Below are 16256 nucleotides of genomic sequence, written 5' to 3'. Positions count from 1 at the left end.
AGGAAAATCAGGCTCAACTCGGTGAGGTTCTTAGGTCACTAGACTTATTCATCTTGAAGCAACGTCCTCTCCCGAGATCAGAGCCCACCTGCTCCTGTCATACTGAAACGTCTTGTCTTCTATCTTTTACAACACGAGGGCAATAATGGATGGTAGTGAACTTTTTTTAGTTTTATTTGACAAAATAAAAAAGCCACTGACCGTCAACGTGGAGAAAACACAGAGCTGGCAGCTTACGTTGGCCTCAGTCATTTACAAATGCTAACAGTCCACGACAGGCACAAATTCCACCATGGAAGGGGTCCTGGAAGGCTCCAGGCCCACAGCCTGGTGAGGAGCTACCCCACAGGCCGTGGGGCAAGATGTTCGGTGGGGAAGGGCTCTGCTGGGAATAGGGTTCTGGATGGGGGGAGGCAAGAAGGTGCTAAAGCCCGAGATTCTGCATCTGAAGGCTGAGGTCGAAGGGGCGGGAGTGGGCAGTGACCCCAGCAACAGTCCGTCCCCGCAGGCCGCCCGGCGTCGGCCAGGTGCAGGAGCCAGCTCTCTGCTCCAGACCCGTGCCGGCGACAGCAGCCTTCGGCCAGCTGGGCAAGGCAGCCCAGGAAACGCACTCAAGGGCCAGGGTCCTGAACATGGCAGCTGCTCAGCCTGGGGGACACCGCTCCGGAGACCTAGCCTGGAACAGAAGGAGGAGCCGCAGCACTGTTCTGGGAACCCCGGTCGTGATACTGAGTGACGGGAAGAGCCGGGGGTCCAGCCCCGAGTCAGCCCGATGACTACCCAGCTTCCACAGCGTCCTCCACAGCTCTGAAGAGCACGTTTCTAGTGTGTGATGAGGACACACGCACCCCAGACTCCTAACGCTAAGAGCAGGATCCGGAACATTATTCACGAAATCCAATTCTGCAAACTACGTAAGGACTCGAGGGGAGGCTGGCAGGAAATACCGAAATGTTAACAGTGCCTCCTCAGACATCCTGTGTGGCCGCATTTCCTATAATGAACATATGCTACTTTCACAATCAGAAAACAATACGTTATTTTAAAAAAAGAAATAAGAAGAATAATTAAAAACAGAAGTGTACATAAAATGTGCAAAGAGGCCTCAGGTGCCTTAAGCTCTGGACCCCCAAACTTGGCAGAAGTGGTCCCAGCTAGCCTGTATGGATGGACAGGAGGAAAGATGGATGGACGGGTAGCTGGGTGAGACGGATGGGTGAACCGATGCGAGGGTGGGTGGACGGATAGATGGGTGGGTAGGTGGTGGCAGGCAGGTAGGCGGGTAGGGAGGTGGGTGGGTCGATGGGTGAGTGGGTAGATGGACGTCCAGGTGGAGAGATGGACAGGTGGGTGGGCACATGGGTAGGAGAATGAACGAATGCACGGGTGACTGGATGGGTGGACACACAGATGGACAGGGTGATGGGTAAATAGATGGAGAGGGGCTGTGGCCTCTCCAACAGACATCAGTGCCAAGAAGAGAAACGCACTCTTGGCCACAGCTCACACCCTCAGAGCACGTTTGGTCCACCGCCCCACACTGACGTCCTCCCAGGCAGGAGGCTCAGACTCAACCACACCAGGGTCCCCTGGCAAGGAGGTGGCAAAGGGAACGAGGGCGTAAATGCAGGTCTCGGGCTCCCCCTCAGTGCTCCCCACACAGGCCATGCTGGGATCACATGGCATTCTCAGGAACTGTCACCAGGCCCTGGGTGGCAGGGCGTAAGCGGAGCTGCCCCGTGCCCCATGCCAGCCAGGCTAGCCCCCCTGCAGAGGTCTCCTTTCTTTCCCCCCAGAGACCCAGCTCCAGCGAAGCCTTTTGGTGAGGAGCACGGCCTCATCCTAGGCTGACTGCTTCACCCAATCCGACCCAGGGCAGGCCTCTGGGCACCCCCAAAAGGAAAGCCCAACAAAACCCCCACAGGGGCAGAACCAAAACCCCAAAGCCCCACTCCAACCTAGCCTGTGCGTCCACAGGGGTGCTCGCAAGTGTGCAGGCCCCATCAGTGAGCTCCGGTGTGTGACACACACATTTGGGCCAAAAAGCACGCAAGCTGAGCACACGCTGGCGTGCATGGGTGTGTCTGTGCAGGCGTGGCAGGCACACCTGGGCTTCCACGTGGCGTGGATGCAGGCACCCCTGTGTGCCCCACAGCGGGGGACGCTGGGTGTGAGCTCAGCCTCAGGCTCCCAGCACAAGCTTCGCTGGCCCTCGGGTGTGTGGGGCTGGTATGTGGACAGGCAGGTATGCAAGTGGGTGCAGGGCACACGTGTGCACACCCATGGGCACGCACACGATCATACACTCACAGGCTCTCCCTCAGCTCCTGAGTGTCATTCGGCGTGCCCAGGGACCGGAGGTTCTGCTCCAAGGAGGTCACTGCCAAGAGAAAGGGACGGGCATCAGGAGCAGAAGGACCCCCACCGACCGGGTGATCCCCAGACTCCAGGGCGCATGCCCCGCCCCCGGCAGAGGCAGGGCAAGGAGCCCAAGGACATGGGGGCTGAGGCCAGGGAGACCACAGAGTGACTGCCACAGCCCAGCCCCAGCCCCACATCGGCCAGTCACACCCCCAGCAGAGCCCCCCAGGCAGGACCCTCTTCCCGGCCCTTCAGACACAGGCCCACAGGCTCCCAGCTCCAGGGAGCTGCCCCTGAGGGCCTCACCCTAGGTCCGGAGAGAGGGCTTTTTCTCCTTTCCTGGTCCACACTCTCCTGCTGACCTGGCAGAGCTCAGAGTTCAGGGACAAACACCAACCCTCAGCCACAGGGTACAGCAAGCCACCCCCCGTCCCCCTACCGGTCTACAGGAGCAAAGGAGGAGGCTGGCCCCAGCCCGTGAGGGAGGACTCTCACTCCTGACCCCAGCCCTGGTGACCTGTGAGGCGGCCCGTGCTGCCAGCTGGAGGGAGGCTCTGAGGCACCCCTTCCCAGGCAGGGGCGGACTTGTCCAGACTGCAGGGAGCAGTGGACACAGGGGCCACCTCTGCCCTGCCCTGAGACCACAGAGCTCTCCTGGGACTGACAACAGGGCCTGGGCTGCAGGGTGGCCGAGTCAGGGGACAGCCACGGGCACGCCCACCACCCCATGTCACCTCGACCTCCTGTGGCATGCTCAGTGGCCCAAGACGGCCAGGTCAGGTGGGGGTGAGACCAGGCCCGGCACAGACTCACCGTGGGAGTTAATTCGGAAGACACTGGCCGACGTCTGCTGGAACAGCTCCTGGAGATCACCTGGGTCCACCTGGGTGGCTGGAAGAAAGCAGAGGGAAGCACACGTGCTCATGGAGTTGTCTGCTCTAGGCAGTCGCACTCTCCCTGCCTGGGGTCACCCAGAGCATCAGGGACGGAACGCCAAGCCCGCCCCAGGGCACGCAAAGCCACAGGAAAGGGAGGAAAGCAGGGGGCAGCCCCTTGGAAAGGCGCCAGCACCCCTGAGCCTCCGCACTGGCACACTCGAGAGAAGCAAGGACCCAGGCCCACGTGAGCGCCTGCACACGTGTGGTCACTGCAGACTTACGACTCACAGGACAGACGACCCAACGCCCAGCAACTGATGCTGAGGTGGGGTCCGTGCCCCGACAACAACACACAACACAGCTAAGCCTCTAAAACATGCCGGCGAAGGAGGCGGGCATGGGCCTCGTGCCATGTGGTTCCACAGACATGAAGTGTCCAGCTCCACAGGGACAGAAAGCAGATGCACGGCGGCCAGGGGCTGGGCCAGGTGTGGCATGACTGCTAACGGCTGGGCGGTTTCTTTGGGGGTGATAGAAGGTCCTGGATTATTCGTGGTGATGGCTACACACACCGTTGGAGATACTAAAACCCATCAAATTGTACATTTCAAAGATGGATAACATGCTGATTTTTATGTTGTGTAAACTTTAACTCAATTAAAAAAAATTCTACTAAACGTTGTGTGGACACCACCAAGTCCTGGGGGGACGGGAAGGCCACACACCGTGGCCACAACAGCAAAATCTGCTTCCCTTAAAGGATGAGGCCCTGCCCACCCGCCACGGGCCCAGCCACAGCCCCCTGGGTATCCACACAGAGAAACGCAAACAGGCCCACAAGAAATGGTGTAAGACACTCACAGTGGCTTCGTTCTCAGAGCCCGAAAAGGGTGCCACTGGCCACCAACACAACACACAGGGCCCTTCACGTGACGGAGCCACAAAGAGGAAGGACTCACATGCATGTCTACACTGCCCACACCAGCCCCCAGGAAAGCCTGGATGCGTCAGACCTGAGCAGGTCTCCAGGCAATCGACAGGGATTTGTCCATGATGACAAGGGTCAGGAGGTGGAGGGGGCAGTGGCCTGGACAGGAATGGGGAGCCATGGCCTCTGGGCCCCCACTCCAGGCTGCGCAGCCTCGTGGTCCTCGCCTGTGCAACGGGGAGGCTGGTGGGAATTTTTCTACAGGACGGACATAGGCAGGGGCTCAGGCAACGCCAGCTGCCGACCCCTCGCCTCAGTATGAAATGAAAGGAGGAAGTGCATGACTCTAAAAATCTTTCCTTGTCTCGAAGTCTGTGTGTAGATGATTCCAGAAGCCATTTACACTGGGGCAGAGTCCGCCCATCCTCCCTTCACAAAGCTGTCTTCCTCTGGACATCTCTTGTAGCCCATCCATGGGGTTGCCCCTCGGCCAGCCCTCCTGGGGCCCCCACCTGGGCCCTGTCTACTCCTGACCCCATGGGGTGTGCATCTTTCCAGATGACACTGGCTTACTGGCTTTGAGACATTCTGTCTTGGATCTGGGGATGAAGCAGCTGAGCTCAGAGAGGTGGAGGAAGTGGCCCAGGAAAGGGCAGAGGCGGGCTGGGCTGGCAGCCTTTACAAAGGTGGAGGGCTGCACCCCGCGGGGCAGGCGGCTGATGGTCTCAGCGGGGGGACACAGATGCAGCCCTCCAGGCCCTGCTCCAACCGCCAGGCAGCGCAGGGTCCTCAGGGCAGCAGACCCCTTACTGGCTGGGGTGAGGGCCAGGTGCCCGAGAGCAGCCTGGGAGGCCTCCAGCACAGCGGCCGTGGGCGTACCAGCCCGGCCACAGCAGCAGGTGCCGCCGTCTACGACGCCACGGCCACCAGCCCCGGGGGTTTGGTGCCCACAGAACACACCGCAGACAGGCGTGGAAGCCAGGGCAGGGCAGGGCGGGGCAGGGGAGGGGGCTTCAGCCGGCTGCCTTGGGAACTACTGCAGACCCACAGGGCTTGGGGGGGTGCAAAGGTCCCAGCCCAGGAGCAAGGACAGCAAGTCCACCCAGCCTTCCACCTCCACGGGGGTCTGGCGGAGGCCGTGGGGGCTTCTACCTCAGCAGAGGCGATGCCCGGGAATGCCAGATGCCAGCTGAGGCCTGTCTCCCTAGGAGCCAGTCTCTCCTTGGTCCTCGTACCTGGCCACACAGCTTGGACACTCCCCTGCAGCCAGGAGGGACCGCGGGACCCAATTCTCACCCTGGAGTTAGAGCATCCAAGTGCCCTTTCCCCTCCTGTTCTTACAAGGAAGCTGCTGGCCCAGGATGGCCTCTTGCCCCTCTTCCTGGCTGGGATGCCATGGGGTGTGACATCCGACCAGGGGACACCCCCGAGGGGGCGGAGCCGCAGCTGGGGGCTGCCCTGGTGACTGCAGAAGGAGACTGAGGCTTAACCTCTTCTTTACCAGCACACGGACACAGCAGCACAGAGGAAGGGCCGGAAACCTGACAGATGCCCATGTCCACACACACACTGCTGGGGCCGCTGGGGGGACGGGCTCACCAGGACTGTGCGCCCAGACTTCACACCCAGGCGGCCCGCCTGTCAGACAGGTCGGGCAGTGAGACGGTGACCGCACAACACTAGCAGGGCCTCTGCACGCAGCCTGGAGGAATGACGCAGGGCTGGGATCCAAGCAGGGCGAGGGTGGGAGGATGAGCTCAGGGCCTCAGGGAAGAGGTGGCAGGGCTGTGGGAGGCTGAACCCGCAGGAGCAGAGGGAGAGGGAGGACATCATGTCCCTTAGGCCCAGATGTCCAGTGGGCGCAACTGGGGTGAGACGGGGTCGGCCACCGGCACAGGAGACACAGAGGAGAAACAGGTGAGAGAAGACACGAAGAGGTCACTGTGGTCAGCAACGGGTCAGTTGTGGGCCATGTGGGGCGACTCTCATTTCAGAGGTATGTGCTGGCCAACGGAATCCAGAACTTAAGACCAAAAAAATAAGCCAACTTCTCTTGGAATCACAATGCAGGCAGGGTGCCTGATAGTACTTTAGCTTCTGTCATAAGGGAACAAGGCCCTGGGTCACCATCCCATGAAAACAGCTAAAACTGCATGAAAGACGGGAAACGATGTTCAGATCCCGGGCAAGCTCCAGTGCAGCCCTGGGAGAGCATCACCCCGGCCATTTCCCAGAAGCAAGGCCAGACCATGGAGCAGGGAGGATGGGCCCATGGCGCTGGGTCCAGAGGTGGACCCCGGGGCCTGGCAGGTGCAGCAGTTGCCGTGGGAGCAGGAGACAGAGGGGAGACAAAGAGGCAGAAGGGGCGCCAGGAGCCTGCCCCGGTCCCCTGGTCTCCAGCCGAGCCCATGTCTGTGCTTGCACGGGGAAAGACACTCCTCGGCTCAGGGCACAGGGGTCACCAGGGAGCTCTAGACTACCTCCTCACCCAGCACAGCCGGTGTGAGTCGGGGGAGTCACACAGGAGCACACGGCAGAAGGCGAGGCGCTCTGAGCACAGCGGCATCCAGCAGTGACTGCACAGGCCACGCCTCCAAAGCAGGGCGGAGTTAGTCTCAGGGTGGCAGCTATTTCAGAAGTGCCCTGAAAGATGTTTCTTACAAGCCCTAAAAGATCACAGCGACCCACTGCCCCTGGAACAAAGTCTAATCCTCCTCAAGTAAAACAACCAAACCCAGTACAAAAGGACTCAAAATTCACAATCAAAACTCACTGGACATAGGAAGAAGCAGGAGCACGCAACCCCTAACCGTACGAAAAATCAGCTAACGTGAAATCAGACCCAGAAATGACGACAGGACATAAGTAGCAGAGAAAAGCACTCATCAACACTGCAACAGTGCTGAAGGACAAGAAGGGGCGCAGCAACCAGCAAGGAGGGACCGAAGATGCGGAAAAGCCCCAGAGGTGCTTCCGAAGACCCAAAGGAGGACGTCGGCAGTGAGCGTCCCCTGCTTGGGGTCGGCAGCAGATGTGACGCTGCGGGGCACAGGGGAGTGGATTCGAGGAAAGCACGGTGGCTGAGCCACGGGGACCTCAGGGTGACACCCAGCAGTCCAGCACCCGCAGAGCCACAGAGCGGGAGCCACAGACAGGCAACAAACGAACAAGGAGAAGTTCAAGAGATAAGGGCCGAAAGAATCCAAATTTTATGCAATTAAAAACTGAGAGTTCCAAGGGGAATTTCATAAAGTCCCAAGCAGAATAAATATTAAAAATTCAGAGCGCAAGGCACAGTAGTCAAAACTGTGGGAAGCCGGTGGTGAAGAGGACACTCCTGAAGGGGCCGGAGGACGCGCACACCAGCACAGAACGAAATACGGGGGACGCTTTGCCCAAACACGCCGCAGCGACGGCTGCAAAGTGCTAAAAGAGGGGGAAAAAAATCTTTGAACCAGAATTTTATACCCAGCAGAAATGTACTTCAAAACAGAAGAACAATAAAAATTTATGTTAGACAAAAAAGCTGAGAGACTCCATCCCAGCCAGATGTGTAGCCCAGGAAGCATTAAAAGAAATCTGTCAAAAGAAACGATAAAAGGAAACGTGGATCCACATGAGAAGCCAGAGTGTGAGAGGGCAGGCGGAAAGGCAAGTAAAAAAGACACCTTGTCGCGTTTTAAATTTGTCTCAGAGAACGATGATTATTAAAGCAAAAGCAGCAACACGCCACTAGTGGTGACGCGCCATCCGAAGGGCAGCGGAGGCGGCCGGGTGAGGCTGGCAGACGCGGCGACCGAGCCGGACCCGAGGCAGGCTGCCCGCAGCTCAGGGGGACTGGACGCTCTAGAGCAGCCACCAAACCACAGAACAAGCCGGTATCACTGAGGAGCCGAGGGGGAGGCCACACAGAATAGACAACATTCAATTCCTCCAAAAACACGAAGGAAGAGAGAAAGGAGAAGAAAGGGAAATACAGACAGCACACAGCAAGACGGGAGACTTAAACCTGAGCATATCGGCATTTCTGCTAACGACAAACGGCCGAAACCTGGGCCTGAGTGCGGTCCGCGGCTGCCCGCGGCTGCCCGGCTGCAGGGCGCGCACGACGGGACCTGCCATCCCCGGCGCTCTCGCAGACGGCACCACTGTGACCATCCCAGCCAAGGCAGAGATGGTGAGATGGGGTCAAAAGCAAACTCCATATACACTGAGCACAAGAAAAGCACTTTACATGGAAAAGCAGACATAACTTGTAAGTAAAAGGTTTGGAAAATACACTGCGTGAGACAGAAATCACAAGAAAGCTGAGCGGCTGTGCTACATGAGTGAATTCAGAACCACGCACGTAAGCAGGGATAGAGGGAACGCTTTTACAGTGACAAAGGGGTCCACTGATGAAGACGACAAAACAGTCCTAAGCGTGCTAATACCACAGCTTGAAAACGCACGAAGCAGAGACTGATGGAACTGAAAAGAGAAACAGACGAATCCACACTCACAGTCACCAACACGCCCCCAGCAGTAAACGGAGTGGCAGACAGAAAATCAGTGAGCATAGCAGGACTGGAACAACACCATCGACCAACTTGACCTGCGTGACATTTACAGGACACTCCCCCCAACAAGAGCCGGATACACACTCTTGTCAAACTCACATGGTACACACACCAGGATACACCGTATTTCAGAGAATACAGCAAGTCCCGTTGTGTTTATAACAGCTGAAATTACAGAAAAGATTCTATGACCACAACAGACTTAAACTAGAAGTTCCTGACAGAAAGATATCTGGAAACAGAAAGACTTATTTCAAAATTTAAACAACATGCTTCTGGACAACCATTAGTTAAAGAAAAAATTACAAGGGAAATTAGAAAATATTTTTGAATGAAATGAAAACACAATATATACAAAATTGTTTAAGTAAGGCAATGCACAGAGGAAAATTTATAGCCATAAACGCTGACATTAGGGAAGAAGAAAGGTCTCAAGTCAATGATCTAACAGAAGCAAATTAACCCCAGAGTGAGCAAAAGGAAGGGAATAATAAAGATGAGCAGAAATCAATTAACTCGACATTGGATAAATAGAGAAGATTAATGAAATCAAAATCTGGTTCTTTGAAACAATCGATAAAATTGATAGACTTGCAGTCAGACGAGTCAAGTACGAAATAGAGAAAACACAATTAGCAATGTCGGAAATGAAGGAGGCAGGCTTACTGCCTACAGATATTCAAACAATACTAAGGGAATATGCAGACACTAGCATGGCAGCAAATTTCACAACTTTGATGAAATGGGTAAGTTCCCTGAAAACACAAAAGATCGAAGATCATATAAGAAGAAGCAGAAGCCTGGGTGGCACTGTAACATGCTAACATGTAACACGTAACATGTAACATGCTGACATGTAACATGTAACACGTAACGCATAACCTACAATATAACACTATACAACACGTGACACTGTAACAATGAAGGAACTGTAGTTTCAAATCTTCCCACAATGAAAACACCAGCTCAGAGGCTTCTTTGGTGAATTCTGCCAAATATTCAAGGGAAGAATAATACCAATTCTATACAAATTCTCTCAGAAAACAGAGGAGGAGAAAATAATTCCCAACCCGCGTCAAGACTTACTTTATAGTTAGGATAGACAAGGCGGCTTGGTATTGCGGAAGCGGAGACCCAGATCGCCAGGGACAAGGCGACCTCCCAGAGGCTTTGGACAGAAGCGTCCAGGTGACCCAGTCTTTTCAAACAACAGTGATGGACAACTAGATAGCCCCTGAACTCAACCCCAAATCAACAAAACTCGAAAGCAACTCCCCATGTATCACTTACACTCAAAAGCTAAATAAAACTTCAGAAAACAGGGGCGCCTGGGGGGCTCAGTCGGTTAGCGTCTGCCTTCGGCTTGGGTCATGATCCCAGGGTCCTGGGATCGAGTCCTGCGTCGGACTCCCTGCTCAGCGGGGTGTCTGCCTCCCCATCTGCCTACCATTCCCCCTGCTTGCATGTGCACGTGCTCTCTCTTAAATGAATAAATAAAATCTTTAAAAAAAAACTTTAAAAAACAATAATTCTGGGACTTTATAGTAGGCTAGAACTTTTTAGGTGGGATATGAAGACTTGAAAACACTGATAATATCAAAACCTAAAAAGCTTCAAAAAGACCCCATCAAGAAAAGAAAAGGCAGTGCAGAGCCTGACAGAAGGTTTGCAACACAGCTATCCGACAGCCCCAGAACCCAGAAGCCAGGATGGGCGCGAGCCACGCGGGCCAGCCCAAGCCCAGTGTGAATGCGGACCACAGCAGAGGAGATCTACACGCGGCCACGAGCACACGGACGTCATCACCAGGGACAGGCGGGTTTGACACTGGAGTGACGCCCGTGCCCGCACCGCCACGGGATGGCTGAACTCAAACCCAGGGCAAGAGCACGTGGTGATGGGAACGCGGAGCGTGCGCAAGCCCACGCGCTGCTATGGGAACCGAGCGGGACAGGCACTTTGGAAACCAGTTTGGTGGTTTGGGAGAAAGTGACATTATCTATCCAACCCCCAGAAGAGTGACGATGTCTGCCAATGCAAAGATGTTACACGTTCCCAGTACCTTCACTCAGCCAAAAGCTGGCAATCACGGAACTGTCCGTCGGGGCGGACGAGACACAAACTATGAGATGCCCACTCCCGAGCAACGGAAGGACAAGCCACCGGACCCGACACAGGAGGCCACGTGCCCGCGAGCCCACAGACGCCTACCCCACGGCGACACAAAGCAAGCTAACAGCTGCCCTGCGCCGGGGTGGACAAGGTGAGGGGGCCCCCTCGCTAAACTCCACCACAGGGGAGCTGCTGGGGGTGTGTCCTGGGCACACCTCGCCGAACCACACATGGACGCACTGTATCCCTCTTAAGTTCACCTCCATGAAGCCGTGTCCCAGGCCCCACACAAGGGGGAATAAAATCAACAAGTAAAATCGGCAGAACTTATTGGGCTTTTCTCTGGGAGTAGTCCTCCTCGTTCTCTGCTTCTACCGTGAGCAGAGACAACGGGATGCTCTCAAGCCACCAAATCAAGGTCACTGGCTCCACCAACATTGCCGTGCAGGTGCGCGGCATTATCTGCCCGCTGCAGGAAGGGGACCCGAGGCTTCCAGCGCACACTCGGCAATGCCCTCCGTCCGCCATGGGGCCCAGCTCTGCATCTGCTCCAGCCACCTGCCCTTCATTTCTCCGGGGCCCAGAGGCAGCTGTCGCAGCAGCCCCACCAGTAACGTGGGGGGGGGGGCAGCAGGAGCACAGAGACCCCCTTGGAATCAAGTATTGCCCCCACCTGCCCTACCACGTGGGCCAGGTGGACAGTGGGCTCCGCCGGGCTCTGCCCCACCACGGCGTCTCCCAGGTACAACAGGCAGCTGGCTGAGGGACCGGAGTATTGACTCGGACTGGGCAGGAAGAGGCCAAGTGGCAACACAGAGCCCTGGACGCAGGATGACCAAGGGAAGTCAGGGGACCTCTCAGCCGCAAAGCAGACAGGCCTGGGCAAAACCCAGTACTCCAGTGCGCCAGCGCTGCTGCCAGGGGCGGGGGGCGGTGACAGCAGCGCCGCATGCCAGGGGGATGACCCCACTGTGGGCAGTGGGGGAGGAGGAACAGCCAGGAGCCTGCCCCGCAAAGGCGCCCCTCCCCAGGGTGGCAGCCTAAAAAGGCCAAGGCTGCTACAGGCCATGATGTGGCTAATCGTGCCACGATGGATTGGTAATGTCTGCATAGATAACGCCAGAGTATCCAGGGACCTGTGGCAGAATTTCCCGTTTCTCCTTGTGGACAGCAACAGTCCTGCAAAGTGCTCTGGCAAAGAAAGGCTGTGCGACCCGATCCACGTGCGGGCAGGTGCAGGGCGTCCCGCTCCTGGGCCGCAGTGCGGACCCTTCCACGAGTGCTCAAACACTCCCCACAACTCCAGGCTGCGGCAGGTCACTCTGTAAAGGCTAACCTTCCAGGGCCTCGTGAAGAGGAAGCGTCTGGACAACAATCATGAAACCGTGAAAGCCAGGAGCTGGGAGCCCATGTGCGCCCGCAGGGAGCAGTGCTGCGAGGGTGCCACACTCCTGCCTCCATGCGCTCCAGGGAGACAAGCGCCCCCAGGTTCCAGCGCTGGAAAGCCAAAGGGCGGGACCGCGAGGAATGTGCGCGGCCAGGTCCCCAGCTGGTGAGGGTGCATCCTTCCCCGGACGCACTAGCTCCCCATGAAGGGGATGAGTGGACCGCCGCGAGGCAGAGCGGGGGCTGGAGCTGGGGCCAGAGCAGGGTTGTGGGCAGGACCAACGTCAGCAGGACCAGGGAGGCAGACAGCTGTGCGGGAAGAGGTGGCCTCGAGGTCCGGGTGTAGGGCAGCACTCTGGGCTTGCGGGAGGGAGGCGAGCGTGCATAAGGGTCTGTCCGGGAAGAACATGGGAGCCAACGAAGGGAGGCAGAGCTTTGCTAGGCCCACTGGGCAGGGCACGGCCAGTTACCCACTGAGCATGGCAACCCACAGGGGCTTACACACCCCCCTTTACAGAGCAGGAGGCCCTCAGCCTCAGGGATCCCACTGCTCAGGGGTCCCAGCTAGCACAGGTCACCAGGGCAGCGGTGCCCAGACCGCTGCCCTGCCCATCACTGGGGAGACGACGTCACCAAGTCATGCGTGCGGCTGGCACCACAGACGTGAGACCCAGCCTGTGCCGGTCTCTAGGCAAACACACGTGCTTGCTTCTGCTTTGTTTCTGACAGTGTATTTTCTGCCCCTGTTTCAAAGTCAAAGACTAGTAATGACTGAGAAATGGACCTCAGACCCTACCTCCAGCAAACACCTATGACAGGCAGCAGGCACAAATGATCCACACCCCCACCCCACGCCTTCTTCCCGGCCCTAACTGCCAGTGTTGGGCTCAGCCTGCACCCTCCTCCAGCTCCCAGCGGGGGCTGCAGTGGCCCCGGTGCAGCTCTGCACCCTGCGTGCCACCGCTGGGACCGCGCAAGTCCGCGCAATGGGCACCTGTCTGAGACCCGCCCCGCTGAGCTCCCAGACACTGGGCTGACCATCGACCCCCGACCCACTGTGCCACATGAGAAGTCACACCCCGCAGAGCAACGCTCCCCTGGAAACCGGCCCACAGAAGGACTGCTTGAACGCCAGGTGACCTGCCCCCTAGCTGTCCGCCTGCCCGTCCTGACGCCGCAGGGCAGGCCCAGCCCGTACTCAGGCCTGTTCTGGATGTTAGGCCAGCAGCAGAGCCCAGCGCTCCTGACCACAGTTTTGCTGCCCAGACAGTAAAACCAGAAAGCCAGCAGGAGCGCTTTATTTAGAAGACAGGGTACAAGCAGGGATGGCGGGGGAGGGTGAAAGAGAGAAACGTCAGGGTGTAGAGGACAACGCGGAGCAACCATGGTCTCGAAAACCTTGTATTTCAGGTGTGAGTGTGTATGTGGGACCGCAAAGCAAAACGCGTTTCTTCCCGTAGGTCGTGGTCCAGAGGCCAGAAGCAGATGTCCTTGAGAGGAGAGCCACGTCTCGGGCGTGCCCAGCTCCCCGCTCCGCAGCAGGGCACGAGGGCAGAGGCAAAGCAGAGGGGAGGCAAGTCCACCTGAAGCGTCTGGATATTCAGAATTCTGTCCCCGCGTGGCCAGGACAGCGCGTGCACGGAGGAGCAGGAACGGCCCCAAGACCCTGGTGGTGGGGAAGAGGAGGAGGGCGTGGCAGGAGGTCCCTGGGGCAGAAAGACGAGGAGCAGCCCGAGGTGGGTCTCTGCTTCCTGCCCGCCAGCCAGCTGGGGCAAGGGACTCACCTCGGAGCGGCTCCGGGCCGAAGTCCTCGGACAACAGGGCCTGGCAGGAGAAGGTCTTGGCCACCGCTTGCTCCACGGGCGTGAGGGCCAGGGCCTGGGGCCCACTGGGGCCGTGGGCCACACGCTGGAGATCACCCAGCTTGCGCCGCACAAGGGCACGCAGGTCCCGCCACTTGTGCTTGAGGTCCACGATGTCACGGCGGCAGTAGCCCAGGGCGTTCACGGCCTGCAGGATGCGGCTCCACACGCGGTACCTGCGGGCTGGCTCGGCCTTCAGCAGCCCTGTGCCAAACAGCAGCTGGTGGTGCTTGCTGACCTTGGACACCAGGACCTCCGTCTCCTGCGGACAGAAGTTGGGCTTCCTCTTCTTGGCCCGCGTGGCACTGGGCCCCGCCAGCCGGCCATGGGCCCCACCAGCGGAGTCCTTCCTCAGGCCGGCAGTAGGTGGTGAGGTGGGCTCCGGCGTCCCACTGGCTTCAGGGGCGACCCCTGGCCCTGGAAAGGCACCAAAAGGTGGGTGTTTAAGGCCCTGGGCCAGGGGGGGTGGCAGCTGTGACACCGGCTAGCGGGGCGCCTCCTCTTTGGCTTCGGCTTCAGGACACTGCTGCGGGCTCCCAGCTACCACCCCCCTCCCCGCATGGTGTCCAGAGGCCTGCGTCCAAGTCCAAGCCCAGCAAGTGGATGACAGGAGCAGGAGGGCAGCCAGGCGGCCCACCTGTAGCACCCCCCCTGCCCCTCTGTGCCCCGCAGCCTCCCACTCCTCAGCTCACAGGGGTCCCTGAGCCGGGCGGGCACACAGGGCCAAGTCTCCGGGCCTCTGCCCACCTGGGAGCTTTGTCAGCAGCCAGGCTGTGCCTACCGAGCGCAGGGGGACCAGCTGTAAGGGCAGAAGAGGCAGCTCCCCCATGAGACCACGCGTTTCCCAGACGCAAGGAGAGAGTGAGCCCCCAGCACTGAGAGCCCCTGGGGGCAGAAGGATGTGTGAGCCCCCCGGGGAGCGCTGTCTCCCCCCAGGTCCCTATCAGCCGGAAGGCTCCCTCTACAGAGGCCCACATCCCCTCCCCTCACTAACGCACATGCCAAGGACCCCGACGCTCCCTCACCAGCTCACCCTACAAGGAGAAGCCAGGCTCTGGAGTGAAGGGGCCGCGTGAATTCGTCCCACAGGCCTGAGCCTCCTCCCTGGAGCCCACAGGGCCCTGACAAGCACTGGTCATCACACGACAGCCCTCCTGCCGCGCCACCTGCCGCCAGTGGGGAAGGGGAGGCTAGTGGGGGTGAGGGTCCAGACCACCCACAGTCCATGCTGCAGCTTGCCCCCAGCTCAGCGCTGCCTGGGCACCCCCGGCTGCCACGCCCAGCTCCCGCCTGCTGGCCCTCCCTCCTCGGCACCCGGCACCTCTGGGTGGCCTTTCCCAGGTCCCCCCCAGACCCAGCACCCTAGCGGAAATACCTCGCTTCCTGGCCCTCAGGCCTCTGGACGTGCCCGCCGACCCCAGATCACCGTCCCCGTCCTTGCCCACACAGGGGTCCTGCGGGCGGCTGTCTGGCGACGGGCAGGGGAAATGGCGGATTCCGTACTCGGTCCAACATTTAGCGCACTCTACAGACAGCAAGGGACATCACAGTTACACCCAGCCTGCCCACAGAGCAGCTCAGGGTGCTGCTGGCAGAGCTAGGCCCCACACGGGAGAGCAGGTGCCCTGAGCCCTCCCAGCATCCATGCCAAGAAGCTCCATTCAGGCCCATCTCTTCCAAGAAGCCCTCCCAGACTGCCACACCCTGAGCAACAGCCACTTTGGCTGAAGACCTCTTTATTTATTTTTTTTTAAAGATTTTATTTATTTGACAGAGATAGAGACAGCCAGCGAGAGAAGGAACACAAGCAGGGGGAGTGGGAGAGGAAGAAGCAGGCTCATAGCGGAGGAGCCTGCTGTGGGGCTCGATCCCAGGACCCCGGGACCACGCCCTGAGCCAAAGGCAGACGCTTAACCGCTGGCGCCCCTGAAGACCTCTTTAAATCACGATTATTCTAAAAGGTGACCCCAGACAAGGATGAAATCTCCTAGAGCAGGGCCTTCAGGTGTGGCCCACAGACCAGGCCAGGCCTTCGACAGGTGTTACCCGTCAGCGACAAATGACATACAAAGCTGGAGAGTAAGGACTTAGGGATGTCGATGACAATTCGAAGCCACCACAACACCCGAGCATGGGATCATTCTGTTTATAAAAACGTTGTTCCGTGCCA

The 16256-nt window shown here is 58.4% G+C and overlaps 1 protein-coding gene across 12 annotated transcripts in view; it reads right to left on the bottom strand.

The window, feature by feature from the left end:
* TSNARE1 (t-SNARE domain containing 1) overlaps positions 1-16256 on the bottom strand; it is a 153817-nt gene that overhangs the window by 93127 nt on the left and 44434 nt on the right. For 10 of the 12 annotated variants that reach the window (XM_087864556.1, XM_087864557.1, XM_087864555.1 and 7 more), the window contains exons 3-6: positions 15462-15611; positions 14009-14503; positions 3175-3252; positions 2311-2380 (exon numbers count right to left, since the gene is read on the bottom strand). In XM_087864556.1, the coding sequence (XP_087720682.1) occupies positions 2311-2380; positions 3175-3252; positions 14009-14503; positions 15462-15611 (793 nt within the window). The remainder of the gene's footprint in view (positions 1-2310; positions 2381-3174; positions 3253-14008; positions 14504-15461; positions 15612-16256) is intronic. The other 2 variants (XM_087864558.1, XM_087864559.1) reach the window with 1 other exon arrangement.

Source organism: Ursus americanus, chromosome 9 (genome assembly GCF_024610735.1).
Source record: "Ursus americanus isolate L20-20 chromosome 9, mUrsAme1.1.p, whole genome shotgun sequence".
Lineage (NCBI taxonomy): Eukaryota > Metazoa > Chordata > Mammalia > Carnivora > Ursidae > Ursus > Ursus americanus.
Note: the sequence above shows the minus strand (reverse complement) of the source record. Positions and strands in the feature narration are given on the sequence as shown.